General features: G+C 43.2%; 1 protein-coding gene across 3 annotated transcripts in view; it reads left to right on the top strand.

Annotated features, from left to right (window-relative positions):
* LOC133109714 (NACHT, LRR and PYD domains-containing protein 3-like) overlaps positions 1-22,509 on the top strand; it is a 50,156-nt gene extending 27,647 nt beyond the window's left edge. For 2 of the 3 annotated variants that reach the window (XM_061219221.1, XM_061219222.1), the window contains 6 exons: positions 104-1,946; positions 8,927-9,100; positions 12,665-12,838; positions 20,530-20,691; positions 20,809-20,855; positions 21,027-22,509. In XM_061219221.1, the coding sequence (XP_061075205.1) occupies positions 104-1,946; positions 8,927-9,100; positions 12,665-12,838; positions 20,530-20,691; positions 20,809-20,855; positions 21,027-21,616 (2,990 nt within the window). In that variant the 3' untranslated portion in view covers positions 21,617-22,509. Of the gene's footprint in view, positions 1-103; positions 1,947-8,926; positions 9,101-12,664; positions 12,839-13,602; positions 13,768-20,529; positions 20,692-20,808; positions 20,856-21,026 lie in introns of those variants that run through there. The other variant, XM_061219223.1, reaches the window with a different exon arrangement.
* Positions 22,510-25,427: the final 2,918 nt, after the last annotated feature.

The following is a 25,427-nucleotide window of genomic DNA, read 5'->3' as shown; positions in this document are numbered from 1 at the left end:
GATAAAAAAATTATTAGCTTTTTTTTTTTCCTTCTTAATCTGTTATTGAATGGGACATGTTTATCTTATTTTAAACATAATGTTTCTCATATTTCCTCTCCAGCTGAATCCATTAAAAGAGCCCAGCAGGCGCTGAAAACTCATCTGAAGAAGAAGTTTGAATACATATTTGAAGGTTTAGCAACGCAGGGCCACTCAACCCTCCTCAATGAGATCTATACAGAGCTCTACATCACAGAGGGGGGAAGTGGGGGGGTCAATAATGAGCACGAGGTCAGACAGATTGAGACAGCATCCAAGCGACAAACCACCCAAGAGACTAAAATCCTTTGCAATGACATCTTTAAGCCTTCACCTGGACAAGAGAAACACATCAGAACTGTGCTTACAAAGGGCATCGCTGGAATTGGGAAAACTGTCTCTGTGCAGAAGTTCATTCTGGACTGGGCAGAAGGAAAAGCCAATCAGGACGTTGATTTCATCTTCACTCTTCCTTTCCGAGATCTGAATCTGAAGAAGAAAAGAGCATTCAGTCTGATGCAACTTCTGCAGCACTACTTTCCACAACTGAAAGAGATCAAAAGTGTTGGAGGTGATGAAGTCAAAGTTGTGTTCATCTTTGATGGTCTGGATGAGTGTCGACTTCCTCTATGTTTCAAACGCAATACAATTTGCTGTGATATAACAAAGTCATCATCAGTGGATGTGCTGCTGACCAACCTCATTAAGGGGAATCTGCTTCCCTCTGCTCTCCTCTGGATCACCTCCCGACCTGCAGCAGCCAATCAGATCCCTCCTGAGTGCATCCACCAGGTGACAGAGATACGAGGGTTCAATGACACACAGAAGGAGGAGTACTTCAGAAAGAGAATCAGAGATCAGAACAAGGCCAGCAGAATTATCTCACACGTACAGTCATCCAGGAGTCTCTACATCATGTGTCACATACCAATCTTCTGCTGGATTTCTGCTACTGTTCTGGAGACAATGTTGGGTAAAGTAAAGAGTGGAGATCTGCCCAAAACTCTGACTGAAATGTACACACACTTCCTGCTCATTCAGACTAATGTGAAGAATCTGAAGTATCTTGGCTCTGATGAAACAAACCCAAAGATGTCAGCATCAGATACAGAAATCATTCTGAAACTGGGGCAGCTGGCTTTTCTGCAGCTGGAAGAGGGCAATCTGATATTCTATGAAGAGGACCTGAAAGACAGTGGCATTGATGTCAGTGAAGCTTCAGTGTACTCTGGGGTGTGCACAGAGATCTTTAAAGAGGAGTGTGGGTTGGATCAGGAGAAGGTCTACTGCTTTGTGCATCTGAGCATTCAGGAGTATCTGGCCGCCTTGTTTGTGTTTCATTCATGTGTAAATGAGAACAGAAATGTGCTTGGAGCAGAATCAAGTCCTCACAGTGATCTAGTGCAGCTGTCTCAGTTACACAGGAGTGCAGTGGATCAGGCCTTAGAGAGTAAGAATGGACACCTGGACCTTTTCCTCAGATTCCTTCTTGGCCTCTCTCTGGACTGCATTCAGACCCTCTTAGGAGGACTACTGACACCAACAGGAAGAACATCTGATGGAGGAAGATGGAAAACAAAACTCGTTCAGAGACTACATACAGAAAGCAGATCAGGGAGCATCAAGAAAACAGTCCAGTACATTAAGGAGAAGATCAAATGTGAATCTTCAGTAGAGAGGACCCTCAATCTGTTCCACTGTCTGAATGAACTGAATGACAACTCTCTTGTGGAGGAAATCCATAATTCCCTGAGATCAGGAAAACTTTCTGATAAAAAGCTGGAATCCCACCAATGTTCAGCTCTGGCCTTTGTGTTCCTGATGTCAGAGGAGATCCTGGATGAGTTTGACTCTCGGACCTACAACACATCAACAGAAGGTCGTCAGAGACTGGTACCAGTAGTCAGGAACTGCAGGAAGGCCATGTGAGTATTATATCATTATTCATGTAGATGATTGACAGCATATTTTCATACGTTAACCTTCCAGTCAGAATAAACTGCAATACAATTGTCAGGGAACTGAAAATTTGATTATTATTTCTGAATCTAGCTTGTGCCCTCATTTAATGTTTTGAATCCAGAACATAAGCAGCATCAAATGCAAAAACTCCTCACTTATCTATTTTATTTTATTTAATTCACGGTTATTATTTCCAAAGATAAACTGTCAAATAAATGATGAATTTGTTGAAAGTGAAAGGCAGAGAAATCTGATGGATCCACCTTTTTCAAAACATACAGCACAGCTCATGTGTGGGATTAAGGGTGTGTCAGGGTGGTCACGATGGAAGTCTGTAATCAACGATTTGTCCAGAATGAGACTGGGGGTGACCCAGGAACGCTCTTCAGGGCCATAACCTTCCCAGTCAACCAGATATTGCACACCACGGCCCCTCTTGCGAATGTTCAACAGTTTCTTAACAGTGAAAGCAGGGTGCTTATCTATGATGCGGGGGGGAGGGGGTGGGGGATCAGGGGGACATAGGGGGTGAGAGGATACAGGCTTGATACATGAAACATGGAATGTGGGGTGAATCTTAAGTGAAGCAGGGAGTGATAACTTAACAGAGGATGGGTTGATAATACTGTGGTGAGGGAGGGAACAGCGATCTCGGCTTCTTTGTCGGGAAACAATAGAGGTTGGTAGCCAAGAGAGATCTCGAAGGGAGACTTTCCAGTGGCAGCACAGGGTAGGGTGTTGTGTGTGTACTCAACCCAGGTGAGCATCTTGCTCCATGAAGCCAGATTCTTAGCAGAGACACAACATAGCGCGGCTCCCAAATCCTGGTTGGCCCTCTCGGTTTGCCCATTGGACTGGGGGTGGTAGCCGGATGAGAGGCTGGCTGTGGCACCGAGGGCCAGGCAGAAAGCTTTCCACACTTGTGAAGTGAATATGTAGACCATGGTCGGATATGATGTCTGAGGGAATTCCATGTATGCGGAATACTTCTTTGATAAGTACGTCCGCAGTCTCTTGGGCAGTGGGCAATCCGGGTAGGGGGATGAAGTGGGCTGCTTTACTAAATCGGTCCACCACGGTGAGGATGGTGGTGTTACCTTCGGAAGGGGGAAGTCCGGTAACAAAGTCCACCCCAATATAGCTCCAGGGTCAGCTGGGCACGGGCAGAGGTTGGAGCAGACCAGCAGGGGGGAGGTGGTGGAGCAGGTGGTGTACGCCTTGATGAAGTGTCTGGTGTCGGGGATCATGGTGCTCCACCAGAACTTCCGCTTAAGTGCCACCAATATGCAGGTAATGTCGGGATGGCAGGACACGGGAGACGAATGAGCCCATTGCAGCACCTGTGTCTGAGCAGCTGATGGGACGTAGAGGCGTATTCCGGCATTTGACCTGGGATCGGGCTCCTCCCGTAGAGCCCTCTGGATCACCGCCTCAATCTTCCAAGTCACTGACGCGATGGTGCAGGTACCCGGGAGGATGTTCTCAGGTGCCTCACCCTCAAGACAGGGCATCTGGCTTAACATTCTTGGAACCTGGGCGGTAGGTGAGGGCAAAGTTGAACCTTCCAAAGAACAGTGCCCATCTAGCTTGGCGTGAGTTCAGTCCTTTAGCTGTTTGGAGGTATGCCAAGTTTTTGTGGTCTGTCCAGACAACTGACTGAGTTCTCAGTTCCCCACATCATAGTTTCTCTCCGCTGGAGAAAGCTTCTTGGAGAAGAAAGCGTATGGGTGTAACCGGTTGTCGGAGGCAGAGACTTGTGACAGCACGGCTCCCATCCCAGTGTCGGATGCATCCGTCTCCACAACAAACTGGCGGGTGGGGTCAGGGTGCACCAGGTTATGAGCGGAGGAGAATAGCTTCTTGATCTTGATAAATGCCCCCTCTGCTTCGGGACCCCAACAGAATGGCATGGCAGTGGATGCTTGGTGAGGGGGGCGTCAACCTGACTGTAGGACCTGATGAATCTTCTGTAAAAGTTGGCGAATCCCAAGAAGCATTGGAGGTGTTTTCGAGAAACAGGCGTGGGCCAGTCAGTGACCGCCTGAACCTTCTTGGGATCTGCCCTGATCTGTCCCTTCTCCAAAATGAAACCAAGGAACTCCCACACTTCTCTGCCTTGACAAATAATTTGTTCTCCAAAAGTCTCTGAAGGACTTGTCTGACATGAGTCTCATGCTCCTTGACATTGGTGGAGTAGATCAGGATGTCGTCGAGGCAGACAAATACGTGTCGGCCCAGTAAGTCCCGAAGGACATGATTGACGAACGACTGGAACACAGCGCGTTAGTGAGGCCGAATGGCATGACCAGGCACTCAAAGTGTCCGAGGGAGGTATTGAACGCGGTCTTCCACTCGTCACCCTCTCGGATACGAACCAGGTGGTAGGCATTGCATAGATCTAACTTGGTGAAGATGGTGGCATCGTGTAGAGGGTGGAAAGCAGAGTCCATCAATGGCAGAGGGTATTTTTTTTTACTGTAATGTTGTTTAGCTCTCTGAAGTCGATGCAGGGACGCAATGAGCCATCCTTCTTCTGCACGAAGAAGAATCCGGCGCCCACGGGTGAGGAGGATGGGCGAATCAGTCCATTGGCTAGGCAGTCCCGGATGTATTTCTCCATAGCCTCTCTTTCAGGTCTGGAGACATTGTATAGACGGCTTGAGGGGAGTGTGGAACCAGGTAGCAGCTTGATGGCGCAGTCGTAGGGTCGATGAGGGGGAAGCGTCTGTGCCTGAGTCTAGGAAAAGACCGTGTCTTGGTCGTGGTAAGGGGTGGGCACCTTCTCCAGGGAGGGCTTGGGGACTTGTGGTGGGTTGGGTGCCCCCTCTGCTGGTGCAGGAGCGGATCGCAGGCAGGATTGGTGACACTCACGACACCAGGCTTGAATCTGGCTTGAACTCCAGTCAATGGTGGATTTGTGTCTCTGGAGCCAGGGTAATCCCAAAATGAGCTGGTGGTTAGGGGACCGGATGACACGGAACTGAATCATCTCATGATGGTTCCCAAAAATGATCAGCTGGATGGGTTTGGTGATGTGGGTCATGCGGCAGAACGTCTTTCCGTCCAACGACCGAGCATTCTTGGGGTGGGGAAGTGGGAGGGTAGGAATGTCCAGTTCCATGACCATCACTTCGTCAATAAGGTTCGCGTCAGCTCCGAAATCCACCAACGTGTTAACCTTGATCGCTCTGTCGGGAAGCATCAACATAGCAGTAAGCGTGGCGATGGTCGTTCCTGGCAGACCCTTCATATCTGTTGAGCACTCTCACCTCAACAGATGAGCCAGATTTCTTGGACCGGAGGGTGCACCGAACTTGGGCGTGTCCCAGCTTCCCACAATAGAACCAGGAACCGGTCCCTCTCCGACATGTCTGTTCCTCAGGTGATATTTTCGTGCCTGCACGGGAAAGATCCATGGGTTCGACTCCTTCAGTCTGCCTCTCCTCCGGCCGGGGACTTGACCCTCGCCTGGAGTACGGCTGGCCAGGTGGGACCCGTCTCTCGGTCTGGCGTTGTCCGGCACGGTTGTGCAAACGAATGGCGGCACAGACGAGTGGGTCGAACTGGGTGATGGGTTCAAGTCGTGCCAACTCGTCCTGGAGTGCCTCACTCAGGCTGGCCAGGAACAGGTTCGCCAAAGCCGCATCATTCCAGTTGGTGGCCACAGCGAGAGTGCGGAAGTCGATTGAATGTGTAGGAACTACAACTTCCACATTCCCACAGGACAATTCCGCGGCGTCCACCCCGCATGACGTCTAGTTTGGTTCAGCCAATCCCGTAATGGCGGGACCAATAAACGTTCCCGTATAAGAGCAAGACACGTTCTCGGGATCCTTCTCTCGTCCTCCTTTCTTCATTCCCTTCCTCGTCGCACCCTTTTTGGCCATTCGCTTCAGCTCATCTGCTCCGAGACTCGGACAGAGGTTGAATGCTGCACAGCGCACTACCAGGCCTACGGACACACCTAGTTACCTTGCGGTAACTTTGTGGCCTATAGCGAGTGGAAACTGGTGTACGCGGAACGCTACATCAGTTTACCCCTGCAAAGCTCACCAAGGAACAACATCAACAAACTTTTCCACCCGGAAAAAGGACCAGCGAACATCCTTCCAGCAACCGAGCAGACCAGACAGCAACGCGCGGCTAAGACGGGAACGCCCCAGCTTTGCGCTCCTCTTCAGGGGCCTCATTTATAAACGTTGCGTATGCACAAAAGAATGCGTACGCCACTTTCTAAGCAAACTTTGGCATTTATAAAAAAACAAAAAAAACGACGGGAAAATGTGCGGTCCTCCACGGAAACTCTGACCCATGCGTACGCACATTAACTGCACATCCCTGGGCTACCAACCTCCATTGTTTCCCGACCAAGAAGCCGGGATTGCTGTCACCACTGTAGAAACTGAACATTCCTTCATTCATTCCGATTTTTGCCTGGGAAACCTTAAATATCTCGGAAATTTGATATTTTGCTTCTCAATCACACTAATAACCTTTTGCACGGCAAACAGGAGTAGACAGATATAAAAATGTGAATTGTAACGTGTTGCAATGACGATTGGGGAACACTAATAGGTTATAGCTACTATAGCTATTCATTAGCCTATTCAATAATCGAGAACACTGTTCGGCCAGTAAGTGGCACTGTTTGTTAGCTAACAAAAATGATATGAATTGTTGTAGTTAGCATTAACATTATTTGTAATGGACGAGTAGGTTACATCCAGTCTATTTACTAAAAGCCAAAAGCATGCTTCTAAACCCGCGTTCTGTTCAATTTTTGGATATAAATGTGGAGGGGGGTGTGTTGTAGATGTTTACTCTGATAATGTGTTACATGTTTTACATGTCCCACACATAAAATCAGCCATGGACATCTAGTTTCATATTTTAAATATATTCTGTCAGGTTTGTCAAGTAAGCAGATAAGGGGCAGACAGAGCGTAATCCAAAATTCAAAAACCAGTTGGTCAGTCCAAACAGGGCAGAGGTACAGAGATTGTAATCCAAAGAGACAAAGTCCAAAGAGCTGGGCAGGAGTCGTAAAACAGAAATCCAAAGCAGAACAGAACATAAACGGACAGAATACAGAGGCTAGAATGGGACAGAAAACAACCTTACACTGGGGAAACAGAACTGACGAACTAGCAACGAAAAACAAAACATGGCTTAAATATACTAATCAATTAACTAAACGAGAAACATATGTAAGTGCTGGGGAACAGATAACAAGAAACAACTGGTAATTTCAGTGAAATTATAAAATTAAGTTTAGATGGTGACACTGAGGGCTTGCTAGCAAATATGATTTAGGTTTGCTTAACATGTTCACAAAGTGAAGTAGTTTATTAAAATGGTACAGTATATAGATCTAAAATGAGATGTAGCAAGTTAGCCAGCTAGTTGACAACTAACTCAGTCAAGAAAATGTTTTGATAGATTATGTCCCCCCACCCAACTGCCAAGGTAGAGTGGTAAGAAACAGAAAGGAAGAAGTGATGAGGATGTGGAAATAGATGGAGGAATAGGTGAAGAGGAGGCAGAAATGAGCGAGTGGTCAGAGGAGGAGAGAGTGTACTGGAACACATCACAAGTAGCCAACACAGCAGCAGAAGATTTCTTAAAAGTGATATTACAGTTTGGTACAACATACATACTGATGTTATTACAACTGTGTTCTGAGTTGTAGTACTGTAGGGAAGAAGACAATTTCAATAGTTTAGCTTATTGTTGAAAGTTATTCTCTGTATAATCATAAAGATTTCTAAACGTGTTTTCAATCTGTCATTATGGGGTATTGAGTGTAGAAATGGCCATTTCATCCATTTAAAATAAAATCTACAAAAAGTGAAGGGGTGAGAGCTTTCAGTATCTAGTCTTGATTCTTGGCTTTTGATTGCCTTTGGAGCAGTGGTACACAGCAAAGACCAATCCACTTTAGGATTTTAGGCCAACTTCTGCTCTTAATGATTTAATTAGCTAAATGATTTCTTGATCAGACAATTGTATATGAACCAGCTACAACTGCAGACTGCAAGTTTATCCTAAAGATTGTACTATGCTCAAGTACAGGAGTGTAGAGCTGACAGTAGAGCTGACTTTTGTCAACAAGAGGACCAGAATTGTGCTAATTAGCCATTATAAACAGTCAAAGACATCGGTGAATCAATAGGCTTACCGAAATAAACTGTTTGGAACATCAGACAGTTACAGTATCAGTAGGTAGCTGAATGTATCTGATATATTTTATTATTATGAGAGGGAGTAGTCAGCTGTTAACAGAGGGGGGTAGTAACGTGAAACATGTACAACGTTATATTTACTTAAGTACGTTCTTAAATAGACTTGTACGTTCTTAAATAGACTCAACGTGTAGTTATTTTAAAGGAGGATACTTTCTACTCTTACTCTCGAATATATTTGTAAAGGACATTTTTCACTTTTACTCTGTTATATTCAGATACATTTCTCATTTTACTCATTTTTATTTTCAATGCAAGTTGTTGGGTCGGTTCTCAGTGTTTGCCAGGTGTCTGGGTAAAAGTACATAAAAGGAATTGCTTGTCCAGCTACAGCTCAAAATTAAACCAGGGGTGCCAATAATTGTGAAACTTGTTTTTTGGGGAAATATTTTCTTTATTTGAAAAATGAAGGGTGCCAATAATTCTGCAGCCCACGGGATAGGAGCATGTCATGTGTATGTTAGTCTGCCTTTAGCTGTGTTGGCTTGCAATTCTGTGGGAAGTTTGTCACAGAAAACCAAAAGGAAAAAAGCTAAATCCCTGGCCACTGTCAAAGATGTGTGTTATATTTTACATCATACCATTAGCTGTGCCAAATATACCATGGCATTGCAAACTATTTCACTGTCCACTCTGAAAGATGTTATCTTTTACATCTTACCTACCTTTTAATACTATAACATATTCATTCTTCTTTACAGACTGAACAGCTGTGACCTAACAGAGGAGTCCTGTGAAATTGTGGCCTCAGCTCTCCAGTCATTAAACTCACCCCTGAGAGATCTGGACCTCAGCAACAATAACCTGGGAGATTCAGGAGTTGAGCTGCTCTGTGGTGGACTGATGAGCCCAAACTGTAGACTACAGAGACTGGGGTGAGTAGTGTGGTGTACTGTGTGACCTTAACTCAATAGAATGACGGAGCTGAAGTCAACAAATAGTAAACGTGAATATGACTTGGGGTCTTCTAAGTGTTTAATAACAAAGTGGGCGATGCTGTTAATGGCATCGTCTGTGCCCCGCCCCTGCCGATAGGCAAACTGGAATGGGTCTAGTTGATCTTTCACCTCCTCCTTCAACACAGATACCATATACCTTTCAAAGCATTTCATAACAATACTAGTTAAAGCCACAGGTCTATAGTCATTATTTTCAGTTGGGCAAGGTTTCTTTGGGACTGGAACAATTATAGATCTCTTCCAGAGTGCAGGGACAATATGTGAGTCCACTGACCTCTGGAAGATGGGACACCATGCTGGAGTGAGTTCTTCTGCACCGTTTTTCAGAAGAAAGGCAGAGATGCCGTCTGGGCCTGAGGATTTCTTTATGCATAATCGTTTAAATAATGACTGGATCTTAAAGGGGTCAACTAACACCCCAAGACTCTGGTCATTACATTACATTATTGGCATTTGGCAGACGCTCTTATCCAGAGCGACGTACAGTTGATTAGACTAAGCAGCAGACAATCCTCCCCTGGAGCAATGCAGGGTTAAGGGCCTTGCTCAAGGGCCCAACGGCTGTGCGGATCTTATTGTGGCTACACCAGGATTAGAACCCCTGACCTTGCGTGTCCCAGTCCTTTACCTTAACCACTACGCTACAGGCCGCCCTACAGAAGCCCTGGTCAGAAGTGGAAATGGTCTCCAGCACATTATTACACTCCAAAGAAAAGTCCTGAGTTTCAAACCTAAGATAAAATTCGTTCAGTTCATTAGCTTTTTGCAAGTCATCAGTAGTGATGATGTGCTTCTTGTTCGTCTTCATATTTGTTATGACCTTCATAGAGTTCCATAGCTTTTTAGAATCCATGGAAGTAAAGCTATGCCCTATTATTTCCTTGTGCTTCTTCTTTGCCTCCCGTAGTAGTTGGTTGAGTTCCTTCTGTATTGTTTTCACTCCTGCTTTGTCCTTATTCCTAAAAGCTATTTTCTTCCTGTTAATACAGTCTCTTATTTATTTCGTTACATATGGCTTGTTATTGGGGTACACTGTAATTATCTTATTAGTAGTCACGCAGTCCGCACAGAATTGGATATAGTCTGTTATTGTATCAGTGGCTACATCAATTCCCTGATCATGAAAAACGTCCCAAATTGTACATAGGAAGATTCCCCTTAATTTCTCCATACTATCATCCGACCATACAGTTACCGTCTTTGTCTGAAGTTTACTGCTTTTAAACAGCTTCCTGTAGGTTGGGATTAGGAAGACGGTGTTGTGGTCAGAGTTAGATAAAGGGGGCTTTGATTTGGCAGAGTAGGCACTTTTTATGTTGCCATAACATTTGTCTAAGACTTTGTTGTAGCGTGTGTCACACTTCACATATTGTTCATAGCCAGGGAGGGACAGTTCTAGTTTGCAGTGATTAAAGTCCCCGAGTATGAAAGTGGCAGCTTCGGGAGTCTTCTGCAGTTGCTGATGGACACAGTCTGCTATTCTGGTCGCGGCTCTCGCAGCCTTCCCGCTGGGGGGCACGTATATTGCGCATAATAATATATTCCCGAGTTCCCTTGGGAGATAGCGGGGTCTCAGGGATACACACAATAGTTCAACGTCAGAGTCGCAAACTGTCTCTCTCACAGTGTATTTACAACACCAGTTGTCATTGATAAACAGACAGAGTCCACCCCCCCGGCTTTTCCCCGAGGATTCAGTTCTGTCCGCCCGAACGAGAGAGAAGCCGTCCAGCTCGATAAGAGAGTCAGGAATGTATGGGTGGAGCCAGGTCTCTGTGACTACCAGCACACTCGCCTCCCGGTACTCAAAACATACCTTGGTGTTGGTGCGAAGTTCATCCGTTTTGTTTTTAAGCGAGCGGGCATTGCATAGTATCATACAAAAAGTGACAAATACCCATCTTCATTTTTATGCAGATGACACACTATTGTATACTTTTGTGGCTTCAGTTGATGAGGCCTTGGAAGACCTTCAAACTGCTTTTAACAGTATTCAGGATGACTTGTGCAATTTGAAACTGGTTTTAAATGCAGATAAGACTAAGTTAATGATCTTTTCTAAAACCAGGACTCAGGCTTTGAAGCAACACATTGTAACCCAACAAAATAAATTAATAGAGCAGGTAAATACATACAAGTACTTAGGATTTCATTTGGACTGTCCACTTTCTTTCACACGTCATGTAGAAAAACTGAAAATCAAATTGGGTTTCTTTTATAGAAGCATGTTTTTCATTTCAGGCTAGAAAACAACTTGAAATGGCAACATTTTTGTCAGTGATGGATCATGGAGATGTTTACATGCGTGCAAGTAAATCCTGTTTAAGCTCATTGGACAGTGTCTATCATGCAGCATTAAGGTTCATGACTGACTCCACTTATTGCACATATCACTGTACCCTGTATCTGAAAGCTCTAACAAGACAAACTTTATATGAATGTATTTTTAATGGAACCATGTCTTATGGTGAATGTATTTTTGCTGAACAGTAGTTTATTGATTGCTAAGCAATGGTATTGCTAATGTTAGCTAGCAGTAATGTATCCTCACTCCACTAGCTAAGCAATGGTACTATTGTTCGCTACTAGCTTGCTTCTTTACGTTACACCTGACAACACTGACACAAGTAATTTGTTTTTGATGTAGACGTTTATCTGGACACATTAAGACGTGCAGTTATTAAAATACCTCATAGCGTCATTATGAGTCATTTTCTTCACCAGGGTTTGGTGGTCTTGCCGACATTTTGATTTGAGGATGTTGCCTTAGTTGTACTTTTTCCATTCCTACTTTACTTTGGGAGGCTACTAGCGGCGAGATGATAACGTGAAGTAAATTTCGGTTACAAAGACGATAACGGTGATCTAAATGTGGAGTAATATTAAAATATGTGTGAACATCGTGGATATTGGCACGGCTGGAAGGCAAACTGACCAATAGAGACAATGGATCAGACCTATCCCTTGTATAAATGGTTACTAGACTAGGAGGAAAATAATAACTGTCCATTAACAGTTTTTAAAAATATATTTACATGTAATGATGAACTTTAAAAACATTTATTTAGGTTTTTAGACCGAAGAACATATCACGTGGGATAAAGTGCACCACAGTGATCATATAAACAGTTTCTTGTTTTTGCAGATTAAATTTGTGTTTGCAAATCAGATTCTGTCTCATATATGATCATCATATAGAAAGTGTTTGGTAATTAAATCCTTGCAGTAGGTTTCCAACCTTGATCTCTTGTCATTTTTGTTGGTTAATAAAGCCAAATAATTGCCTTGCCTTGTCTGAATAATTTATGAATGTAACTTACACAACTCTCTCCCTGTTTTCTGTATGCACTGCCCAGGGATGCATAGGCAAATAGTACATTTGATACATATGTATCAACTGAAAAGGTGAACAGTATTAGAATCACCAGTGAATTTAAATGTTTGTGTGTGTGTGTGTCTGTGTATTTGGTTTCTCCACAGGCTGGGTTGGTGTAATCTCACAGAGGGCTGCTGTCTTGTTCTGGCCTCAGTCCTGCGTTCTCCTCACTCAGAGCTGAGAGATCTGGAGCTCAGAGACAACGAGCTGCAGGATTCAGGAGTGAGATTGCTCTCTGCTGGACTGGAGGACCCACACTGTAAACTGCAGAGACTGGGGTGAGTACAAACACACAGGGTTGGAAATGTAATTTTTTTTAAAGGGGCAATAAAAGCTAAATCCAGGGGGGTTTTCAAAATAAGTGTGGGGAATTTAGCGTTAGTAAATTAGTAAATTACATGCACAAGAAACTTAAGGTAACATGAACACATGGTTAGAATGTTAGTATTACCAAATCCTGATTTAGCGTTAGTAGATTAGTTAGAAGACAAGGGAAATTGAAACAATTAGGGTGTGAGTGACAGAAAGGGAGAGAGAAAGCAGGAATGCAAGGTTTGCAGAAAGACACAAAAAAGTGTATGCTAATCAATGAACAGAACATAACATGAAACAAACATAAATCGTGACAAGTTTGCAAAATTAAGACAATAAACTATATAACATGACATGACAAGACTAAGAAATAAACGGTAACAAGAACTAAACATGAAACATAACATGACAGGAAAATGAAACGTAACTAGAAATAAAACATAAAAATGTAGCGAGACTAGACTAATATAATATGTGACATGACAATAACGTAACTAAGACAATAACTAAACATGAAACATGATGTGACAAACATGAAATGTGACAACTTTAGTGAACATTGCACTTAATTTGTTAATACATTTTTTATTTATTTCTTTTTTTCAAGTTGGAAGGTGGTCATTTGGTCATTCCAATATGATGTGAATGCAGAATTAGACTTTACATTACTTTACATTTATTGCTTTACTAGAAGGATAAAGCATGGCTTATTTCATATTCATATTCAAAGACTGAGCCAATTTCTTTGGTGAGACTGGTGAGACGAGTCAGTTCCAACTGAGCAGAGACCTCCTCAGTTTGTGCAACACCCTGGAGCCAGAAGATCCACACGCCGTTCCTCTCCAATTGCAGAACATGATCAGGTGCTTTCCGTCCTCAGCTTCTTGCGGACTGGCACAGGACATGTATCACTCCTTAGTAATCCCAGACAGTAACGTCTCTCTTATAATTTTATAACTTTGCCTCCAGTTTTATGTGGAACCATTTTTGTTTTACTTGTTCCACAGTATGTCGAACTCAAGACAGCAATATCAATATCTGTTGTGTAGGCCAATGCAGCACATAGGACACCGCTCCACATTTGACACTGTTTTATTCTAGTCCTATGTGGTGCAAAAGTGGGCTAATTGCCAACAAATTATGTTTAGATGTTAGTTTGGATGAAAAGAAGGAAGCATGCACACTGATATGATCCTAACACGCCTTTATTGTAGTTGTTTTGATCCCAGGGGATTTTCGTCAGGTTTAGCACATAGCTTCATGTTTCTCCTCCAGGATGGTCTGTCTTTGAACAGAATAAACAACAAACAATAACGGCGAGTTCAAGTTTATTATAAGAAAACAATCCTAAATAAATTTTTATACATATTTTCATGTTCGCTAAGACAAGTTACAAAGTAGCTGTATCACACACAGTCATATAATGATAAAAATAAATCAGATCATGTCCAAACAACAGAGTCCAAATCTTCAATTTGTCGAAAAACATCTTCGCGAGGGAAAAGACGACACCACGGCAGCAAGTTCTTCAGGAAAATCAGACTTTATTAGCAGCAGCGCATAAAGCCGGATCAGTTCTCCAGAACTGAACCCCGACTGTCATTTTTACACCCATTTTATACACAGTTACTCCACCTACAACCCCTCCTCAAACCTCATTCTGGCAAATCACCCACACTGTTATTATCGTAACTCCTCCCAACGCTCCTCCCACAACGTCATTGTGGCAAATTGCCAACAGTCCTTATGCTCTGCCAACTCTGTACAAAGTTCAGGGCGTTCTGCCAACTACGAACAAAGTTCAGGACTCCCCCTGTCCTCACTTCACCCCGCACCTGCTCTTGGCAAACTACCAGACCTCATAAAGTTCTGGATGCCCTCCCTCTAACACGTCATCCATACACGTCACTCTGTATCTTTCGCTTTTATAAGACGAACTAAGCAGCAGTAATCATTGAAAATATACAGACAAACTAAACATTTCATTAATATTCACTTCTAATATACAGACATACTAAACATTTGATTAATTATTCTATTCTAAGGGAGTAAATGTACGTAGCATTCTTTGCTCTCATTTCAACAGTTTTCACTGTGGTTTCTTGCGTTTTCATAAGCTCAGCTATAATTAATGTTCTAGGTCAAATAGATACACTTCTGGCATAAAACATCGAGAGTCCCGGAGAAATCAGCTGTACAGTCATATCTTGCTCTGCCCGTGTCCTTGACAGTTTGGTCTACATAGTTCAAGACGGCCCCCCCCCCCCCTGCCAGTTGGCTGCTGTGTAATTCTAGCACAATTTAGCAGTTAATCAGTTTGAAACTATACAGGGTACATATCATACTTTAATACAGATATATTGATAAACTTTTAGCACACATCGTCGAGAGTTTTGGAGGAACCAGCCTGCTCACTAAGGTGGAGTCTGATTTTGACTTGTTTATCATGTGAATTTTCCCCGACAATGTCTGCACACTAATTTCTACCAAATTAGTAGATTTTGGTTATTTAATGTTAACCAATGATGTTTAAAACTATTTCAAGTCTACATGAATCACATGACCGCCAAGCGTTTTGACCCTCCATTGACACAACTCTTCTTCTATGGTTCTGAGGAAACTTAAAACCAGAAGCGAACACTATCATTGTTCTCTGGTTACCAGATTACCCACTGCCACAGGAAATATGCAAAAGCACCTGTTTTTCCTTTCTTTCCTTTCAGTTTGTGTTCAGAAAACGGAACAGGAATGAAACATATGAAAAATGATACAGGGACCTGTCATGTTTTATCGTATCTGAGCCACGGTAATTGGACAGGCTATTCTTTGCGAAAGGCAGAGTATATTTTGCCCTTTTTGTATGTGGTCTGCTTTGGCTCTGGCTCAGAGTCAGATGAGGCCATCTCCACTGAAGACAGGGGAGACAGGTGGTGGAGCGGTTACCTCTGCCAATGATGTTAGGTCTGGGCTGGGCCTTTCAGGGCCGGGGACAGGTATAACGGGCACCGCAGTCACACAGAGACAGACCTGCTAAATGTCAGGCAGACTGATTTTTGGTCACATGTCGCACTCTGGATGACAATCTAAGCCAGGGGTGTCAAACTCCAGTCCTGGGGGGCTGCAGTGTCTGCTGGTATTTGTGGTTTCCATTCAAGCAGCAGCCAATTAAGGCCTTGAGAACAAGGTGTGAGGACGCTTTAGCCAATGAAAGACTTTCAAATGTATCTCTCGTGCTGAAACACACAAAAAAAAAAAACCCAGCAGGCCCTCCAGGACTAGAGTTTGACACCCCTGGTCTAAGCTATGACAGGTATGCCTCATTAATAGCAAACTCTGTTTACGTGTTTTATGGAATTCATATTCAACTCCAATTAAGCATGAATTAATCAGGATTACCCAAATTAATCATCACTTATTTTAATTTTTCCAGCTGTGTTGCTTATATGATGAATAATTTGAATATTCAAACAATTAAAATAATAATGAAAATATTATTAGAATAATTTCATTTCGGTACACAATACGAATGGCTGAGAGCATTTATGGATCCGACTAAAAAACTGACATCCGAAAGCTTTGATCATTTGTGTAAATGCATTTCCGAATGATTTATCGTCAAGTTTGTTTGGCTCACGTTTGATAAATAAGGCAACAGAAATGTACATGACATGAAGCATGAGAAGGAGTAATGTTACAGGGTCATTGTTATCAAGTTATTTCACCCATTTTGATGAATGAACAATTGTAAATTCCATTTCAAAGAACATATTCTTCTCCATAAAGATTTTTACAGTACATAATCCAGAATATCACAGTTCACCCTAATTAAGCCCTTCTCCATGTATGAAACATTAAAAGCTTGAATGAGTGATTTCAAACTAAACTTTAAAGTTTTAAATATTTGAAAGAAACAGAATTTTGTGTACCGAGTATCCTGTTACATTTCCACTTTTAATCGATGTGCTGTAGATGCCGCTAGTCTAACACAATGAGTCACTGAATAGTCCAAGGTCTGTAACGCCTGGAAGGCAGTGACTTTTAGAACTAGAGAACTAACAGCGATTACCTAGCAAGCTCAGTAATGCAGATAGATTTGATACAAATACATTCAAGAAAATACATCAAAAACATGATTTTGTAATCGCTAGGTGGGCATGGTTTTGTGATAGGAGCAGCATGCAATTAAATGGCTAAAATATTTTGTATGGAGCCAGTTAAAGTAAGAGAAATACATTCTTTTTGCATACTGAATTCAGCAGATGGGAACACCACGCAATCTATCAAAACATTATCTTGAAGGTGCAGCCTGGATATTTGCATTAGTGGTGCATATAAATTAGTGCACAACTTTCAAATTTTTGCTGGAACGAACTACTCAAAACCTATGTGGCAGTGGTTGCCTTCTTTTGGCAACTTACAAGCTTTTAATCCCTTTTAATCCTTTTTTTAATTAATTCCCTTTTTACATGGTGCAATTTTCAATCACTATGGTAACAGGATATACCATTTGAAACCATTAAAACTCATGGTTATATCTGTGTTATTTATTTATTTTAAGATGCAATCACTTTAGCGACAACAGTTCTTTATTTAGTAACATGTGGGTGGCAAAACAAGCGCAGGGGGACCTCACCTTCTATGAATTTTGGAAACAAAATAAGGTAATGTCAGTGTCCTTTTCAAGGCAAGGGTCCAGTGAACCAACTGCATAATAATGCAATTTTAAAAACATGCTAACTCTGAGAAGCTTCCATAGAACATCCGTTGTTTACTTTGAATGTCGTGGGAGGAACGAAAGTTCCACAGTCAAAGTCGCTAAGATCACATTTTTTCCCAATTCTGATGGTTGATATGAAAATTAACTGAAGCTCCTGACCCGTATCTACATGATTGTATGCATTGCACTGCTGCCACACAATTGGCTGATTAGATAATCACATGAATAAGTAGGTATATTAATGTAAAAATGTTCCTAATAAAGTGCTCGGTTAGTGTGTGTATGTGTGTAGGGGCTTTGTGTGTGTGTGTGTGTGTGCGTGTGTGTCTGTAGGGGGTTTGTGTGTGTGTATATGTCTGTAGGGGTTTGTGTGTGTGTGTGTTGGGGTGTATGCGTGTACGGGGGTTTGTGTGTGTGTGTGTGTGTGTGTGTGTGTGTGTGTGTGTGTGTCTGTAGGGGGTTTGTGTGTGCAGGGGTGTATGGGTGTATGGGGGTTTGTGTGTGTGTGTGTGTCTGTAGGGGTTTGTGTGTGTGTGTGTGTAGGGGTGTACGGGGGTTTGTGTGTGTGTGTCTGTAGGGGGTCATCACGATCTGAGTGATTTTGCAACATGACCTATTTTGCAAGAAAATAATTTACGATACATCATAATATCTGTGTCACTGAAGTTTTTCTTTCAAAAAACAGGAATCAACCATATACTGTATTATACTGTATACTTGCATTTTTAAGCTGTGTCAGTTTCACATAATTTTGAGATGAAACACATTGTTAATGACATGAATAGAGCATTCCCAAACCTTGCAACCTTGCAATTCCTGTGAGCAGTCCGTAAGCAGAACACTCTTTCAGCAGGCTAAAGCTATTGAAAACATACCTGCGCTCAACAATGACCGAGGAGCATCTTTCACAGCTTGCACTTGTCTTTATCGGGAGAAGTGACAAATATTGAATATTTCTAGGCGTGATGCATGTATAGGAGGCTATGGGGGATGTTAAATTAAACTAGAGATGTGCATTTCCTCAAGAAAATGCGGAGTGTGGTTGCGGCAAATCAGTGGAATATTGCTGCTACTGCTAATATTATGGTGTTTAAATATTTCCATTCACAAGCTGGTGTACAGGTGGTCACTGAGTGTATTTGAGCTGTGCTTGAGGGCAGAGGCTATTGTGATGTCAAATCTGAAATTGGACTATTGCCAGTACAGTTTAAATATTTGCATTTACAAGCTGGTGTCACAGAGTGTATATGAACATTTGACACTACAATAGCCTATATGTATGTAGTGTTAAAATTGAGAGAGAATTGAAAGGAATACAATTCTGTCACCACTGTAGAAACTGAACATTCCTCCTTTCATTCCTATTTTTTCCATGGAAAATCTTAAATATAGACCTATTGAAAAGCTATGAACGAGCACATCATTCGGGACCAAGCCGGACATTTTCCAGTTTGTTTGATGTCGATCGCTCGAAGACTGTGGGAGGAGTAGGTGGATAAAAAACCGGCTTTGCAATCACACTAATAACTTTTTATTTTTTAAACAGGTGTAGACGTAGACAGATATACAAATGTGAGTTGTAATGTGTAGTAATTAATTATAGTTCTAATTACAGTGCACGTGAAATGTTGTATTAACTAAATGTTTTTGACAATGACGATTATTAAATGTGGCATTTGTTTGCATGTGTTATTGTCTGTCTAAGTAATTTCTTGAAGAACATTGATCAGCATCGTTGTGTAGCATTAAATAGACCAATTGCATTGTTGATAATTCAGAATAACGTCACGCTACACATTTTATTATTTTAATAATAACAGGTGATTACTTTGATTGTTACAAAATTGTTGAATAATCGTTGGTGTAGGCCTACTTAATAGGCCTAGCCTTTAACATAGTAATGAATTAATTAATTGACAAAGTTCACCACACTTCGCAGGTAACTGGTAGCTATAACAGTGGGTATAGCTCTCCTGGTCACTTGAGGTAGCCGGAACGAGTTTCTGGCTGAACTTCCACATAGCCAAGTGTTTATAAATGATAAGAAACTAAAACAAATCGTGGGGTGGCACGGATGGTGCAGTGGGTAGCACTGCCGCCTCACAGCAAGGAGGTCCTGGGTTCTAATCCCCGTCGGCCGGGGCCTCTCTGTGTGGAGTTTGCATGTTCTCCCTGTGTCTGCATGGGTTTCCTCTGGGTACTCCGGTTTCCTCCCACAGTCTAAAGACATGCAGGTTGAGTGTGTGAGTGAATGGTGTGTGTGCCCTGCGATGGACTGGCGACCTGTCCAGGGTATATTCCTGCCTTTCGCCCAATGTATGCCGGGATAGGCTCCAGCCCCCCTGCAACCATGTTCAGGATAAGTGGGTTAGGATAATGAATGAATGAATGAATAAAACAAATCGTGTTAGAAAAAAGAGGCCAGGGGACATCATCTGAACCCCTGGCTGGCTCCTTTTTCTCTTTGGCCTACTACTTACATTTTTGGGGAACACTCTGTCAATGTGCTGTAAGGTGTGTAACACACTGCTATGTGTATGACACACAGCTCTGTTAGTTTATGTGAATGTGCTTTAAGGTGTGTAACACACTGCTATGTGAATGACACACAGCTCTGTTAGTTTATGTGAATGTGCTGTAAGGTGTGTGACACATACAGCTCTGTTAGTTTATATGATAAATGGTTGGCATTTATATATTTATATATTTATATATCATATATATCATACACACACTCACACACCGACGGCGATAGGCTGCCATGCAAGGCGCCGACCAGCTCGTCAGGAGCATTTGGGGGTTAGGTGTCTTGCTCAGCGACACTTCGACACAGCCCGGGCGGGGGATCGAACCGGCAACCCTCCGACTGCTCTTACTGCCTGAGCCATGTCGCCCCTTATATGAATGTGCTTTATGGTGTGTGTGTCCTTCTCTCTGCAGGCTGTCAGGCTGTAGAGTCACACAGAGAGGCTGTGATTCTCTGGCTTCAGCTCTGTGTTCAAACCCCTCACACCTGAGAAAGCTGGACCTCAGATACAATCACCCAGGAGACTCAGGAGTGAGAGCGCTGTCTGCTGCTAAACTGGACACACTCACACTGCTGTAAGTACACACACACTCACACACTTACACACACTCACACTATGGTAAATACATACGCACACTCACACTGCTGTAGGTACACACACACATACTCACACTGTTCTGTGTTTCTTACAGTGTGGAACATGGAGGAGAGAACAGGATCAAACCAGGACCTAGGAAATGTGAGTCTTTATCGATGTGGAACACTTTTCATAGATACGCACTCTACTGTGTGTGGGTGAGAGTGTGTGTGTGAGAGTGAGAGACTTTACCAAAAAATCTCTCTACATGTACATGTAATGAGGTGAATATTAATACTGGTAATTAATCTCATTAATGTCTCTGGTGTGCAGACGGCTGTCGGCTCACACTGGATCCAAACACAGCGCACAGTTTGCTGTCTCTGTCTGAGGGGAACAGGAAGGTGACACACACACCAGGGAGAGAGAAGCCATGTATATTTGAGTCTGAGGCCCAGGTTCTGTGCAGAGAGAGTGTGTGTGAGCGCTGTTACTGGGAGGCTGAGTGCAGTGTGCCTGTGGAGAGCTGGGTTTGTATATCAGTGACATATAAAGGAGTCAGCATGAAAGGATTTGGTGATGACTGGCAGTTTGGATGGAATACAAACTCCTGGAGTCTGGAGTGCGACAAACACGGGTACTCTGTCTGTCACAATAATAAACACACAACCCTACCTGCCTGTCCCTCTCCCTACCGCAGAGCAGGAGTGTGTGGTGATGGTGCCGGTACAGGAGTGTGTGTGTACAGGGTAGGAGTGTGTGTGGACCGTCTGGCTGGCACTCTGTCCTTCTACAGCGTCTCTGACTCTGACATCCTGACCCCACTGCACACATTCCACACACACTTCACTCAACACACACCCCTCTGTGCTGGGTTTGAAGTGGGGCGGGGCTCCTTCGTGTCTTTCTGTGAACTGGAGTAGACATACATACACACACACACACACTCCTGCTCTGTGCTGGATTTGGAGTGTGGGGCTCCTCTGTCCCTCTGCCAACTGGAGAACACACATACACACACACACCTCCACCCCACACATGCACACAAATACTGAAACACCCACATAAACACATACACAAATGCCACCACCACACACACCCAGAGAGAGTATGCAGAGAGAGTGTGTGTGAGCGCTGTTACTGGGAGGCTGAATGCAGTGTGTCTGAGGGGGGAGGGGGTTATATAGCAGTGACATATAAAGGAATCGGCAGGAAAGGAGGGGATGATGACTGTAGGTTTGGATTGAATAAAAGCTCCTGGAGTCTGGAGTACAATAAACAGATTCTCTGTCTGTCACAATAAGAACCGCATACACTTACCTGTCCCTTGAGCAAGGCCCACTGCTCCAGGGGAGGATTATCTCCTGCTTAGTCTAATCAACTGTACGTCGCTCTAGATAAGAGCATCTGCCAAATGCCAATAATGTGATTTTTGTATATATTTTTGTATAAAATCCTATTGTATATAGCCATGGTGTATTTATGTGCAGTACTGTGCAGAAGTCTTGGGCACCTGTATAACATTCTGTACAGATAAGATTCATTAAAACAATAATTCAATGAAAGGTCCTAAATAAACGTACTATACATTTTACATTACATTTTAGTCATTTGGCAGAATTGTTGAAAACTGAATCAAATTATTTTTTTGTTACCACCCTTCAGTATTAAAACTGCATCACTTCTCTGGCCAACGCTGTCCTGCAGTTCTATAAGACAGTCAGTAGGGAGGTTGTTCCAAGCATGTTGGAGAACTTGCGACAGTTATTCTGTTTGGTTGGCTTTTTTAAAATTAAATACAAAAATGTCTCTGGAAAATTAATATTAATAAATTAATAAATCTCAAATGTGTTCTCATACTAACACACACACACACACACACAAAAATAAACATATATATATATATAATAAAGTCTAGGGTACCAAAGACTTCTGCACAGTACTGCGCATTAGATGATTAAAACATGAGTATAACCTTAAGAGTGTGATTCTGGTGAAAGGCTTTTCAATTTTACTAGTTTTTACAGTTGATTTCATTCATTTTCACAATAGTTCCAGTATGCAAAGTTGTGGGTGAATGCAGCTCAAAGGGAGAATGCAGAGTGATCATTGCAGTGTACTTATTTCCTTGCATTACCGTGAACACTAATGGATGGAGTTTCCTTATTTACTGTGTCATGATTGCTTTGTTTTAACTTGTTCCTATAAAATCTGTATTTTCAGACAATCTTCAGTGATTAAACCTTAATTATAAAAGCATTGGACATCTTGCTGTTATTTATTATTGCATGGACTCCTGTGCTACTGTAGTACTTATTTCATAATCTGTATGCGATTATGTTTGGGCTTAATATGAGTAGATCCTGATGGGGCTAAAATCTGCACAGTTGAATTAATGACATTCATCTACAGTAGTGTAAATGAACTCCAGTATAAGATACACAAGTTATGCAGTGTCTTCTGAGTTATTGCTTCTATTACTGCAGTGTAACCACTAGTGAATACATTTTGGACAGTCACTGCTTGTCTACTGAGCAGGTATGATTGGTCCCTCTGAAAGAAACTGTTTTCCTGTAGGTTTGAACCTGGATCTGCTGCACATCAGTTGAATGGATTAGACCTCTAAGCCAAAATCAAGGCACAAGTGTGGTTTGCATGACATCCAGTCTGAGATGTTCCTGAGAACCTACAGTTTAATTATTTTTTCAGGTGCATTTCTAGTAGCTGTAGTCACGCAATGCAGATGCAGTACAGTATTTTACGATTGCTTTAACTAGCAAGCCAGTTCTCTCACAGGGCAGATGCATTACAGTATTTTACAATTGCTTTAACTAGCGAGCCAGTTCTCTCTCTCAGAGCAGAATGGTACACGCTGGGCAGCCTGTGTCATCAGCTGGCATGCTTCACTTTGATTGGTCGCCTGCTTCGATTGCATGTCCTAAGAGCCAATCAGATGAAGCCTTGCTTCCAGCTGCTCCAATCATCTGTCCCGTGGGTCCCCGGGCTCCTGAGCACCCAGATGACTGGTCCCGCTGCTGGAGGGACTCCAGGGGGGCAGCAGAGCTGGCCTTCTGGATGAGTTTGAGCCTCTTTGTGTCCCTGGAGTGGAGGCTCCCAGCCCAACACACACAGCTGTAGAACAGGACACCCGTTCAGCCACAATCATCTGCTAGAACATGGCCAGCATCCTGCTACACACTGAAGGAGCATAGTCTCCCCAGAGCCAGCATCCTGCTACACACTGAAGGAGCATAGCCTCCCCAGGGCCAGCATCCTGCTACACACTGAAGGAGCATAGCCTCCCCAGAGCCAGCATCCTGCTACACACTGAAGGAGCATAGATAGCCTCCCCAGAGCCAGCATCCTGCTACACACTGAAGGAGCATAGCCTCCCCAGAGCCAGCATCCTGCTACACACTGAAGGAGCGTAGCCTCCCCAGGGCCAACATCCTGCTACACACTGAAGGAGCATAGCCTCCCCAGGGCCAGCATCCTGCTACACACTGAAGGAGCATAGCCTCCCCAGAGCCAGCATCCTGCTACACACTGAAGGAGCATAGATAGCCTCCCCAGAGCCAGCATCCTGCTACACACTGAAGGAGCATAGCCTCCCCAGAGCCAGCATCCTGCTACACACTGAAGGAGCGTAGCCTCCCCAGGGCCAGCATCCTGCTACACACTGAAGGAGCGTAGCCTCCCCAGGGCCAGCATCCTGCTACACACTGAAGGAGCGTAGCCTAGCAAACCATTTATCCATGTGATCAAGTGGACAGTGTGTGTGTGTGTGTGTGTGTGTGTGATTGTAGGCGTATGTGTGTGTGCTCTGTGTGTGCTGTATGTGTGTGTGCTCTGTGTGTATGAGTGTGTGTTGTGGTTGTGTGTGTGTGTGTATGTATGGCTGGGGCCTGGCATGCTGTGTGTTGATGTGTGGGGTGTGAGTGTGTGCATCTGTGTGTATGTGTGAGTGTGCGTGCGTGCATGTGTATATGACTGGGGGCTTGCAGTATGTGTGTTTATGTACTGTGTGTGTGTATGTGTGTATGTATGTGTGTGTGTGTGTGTGTGTGTGTGTGTGTGTGTGTGTGTGTGTGTGTGTGCAAAAACCATGAGCATCTTCAGTGTATCTCCCAGAGTATTTCTGTGAAATGACACCTCCATCTTCATGCTAAATAGATTTTAAAAAACTTAACCATGCACCATACCAGAAGCTGGAAATGGCCAAAACTTTCACAATCAGATCTGTGGGTCGTGTTTGAATACTTGAAACACAAAGAGGATGCATTCCGCCATCTGGTGGCTTATGGCGCTATTTGCAAGGGACTGAACTAGAGGTTGAGATTCATGGCAGAATCTGAAGGTTGGCAAAAGCTGGAAAACACCTCGCTCCTCATGTGTGTGAGGGTTATGGTCGTGTACCGCTAAAACCAGTATTAGACAGTAGTTATGGGCATGTACTGCTAAAACCAGTATTAGACAGTGGTTATGAACATGTACCTTTAAAACCAGTATTAGACAGTGCGACCATGACTGATGGATATGTGACCTCGGTGGGCGGAATCATGCTGTGTTTAGCTAAACCTTTATTTGTCTCAAACTGTAAATTGCAGTTGCATCGTTTCTGGTACACTATCATATCTTAGTTATATAGCCAGCTAGTTCCACAGCCAAATAAGTTGCTTGTTCATTATATAGTTGGTTAGCTAAAGTGAAAACTAAAAAAAGTTTTTTTTATTA

The sequence above is a fragment of the Conger conger genome, chromosome 14 (assembly GCF_963514075.1).
Source record: "Conger conger chromosome 14, fConCon1.1, whole genome shotgun sequence".
Classification (NCBI taxonomy): domain Eukaryota; kingdom Metazoa; phylum Chordata; class Actinopteri; order Anguilliformes; family Congridae; genus Conger; species Conger conger.
The sequence above is the reverse complement of the archived record's forward strand: the minus strand, read 5'-3'. Positions and strand labels throughout refer to the sequence as shown.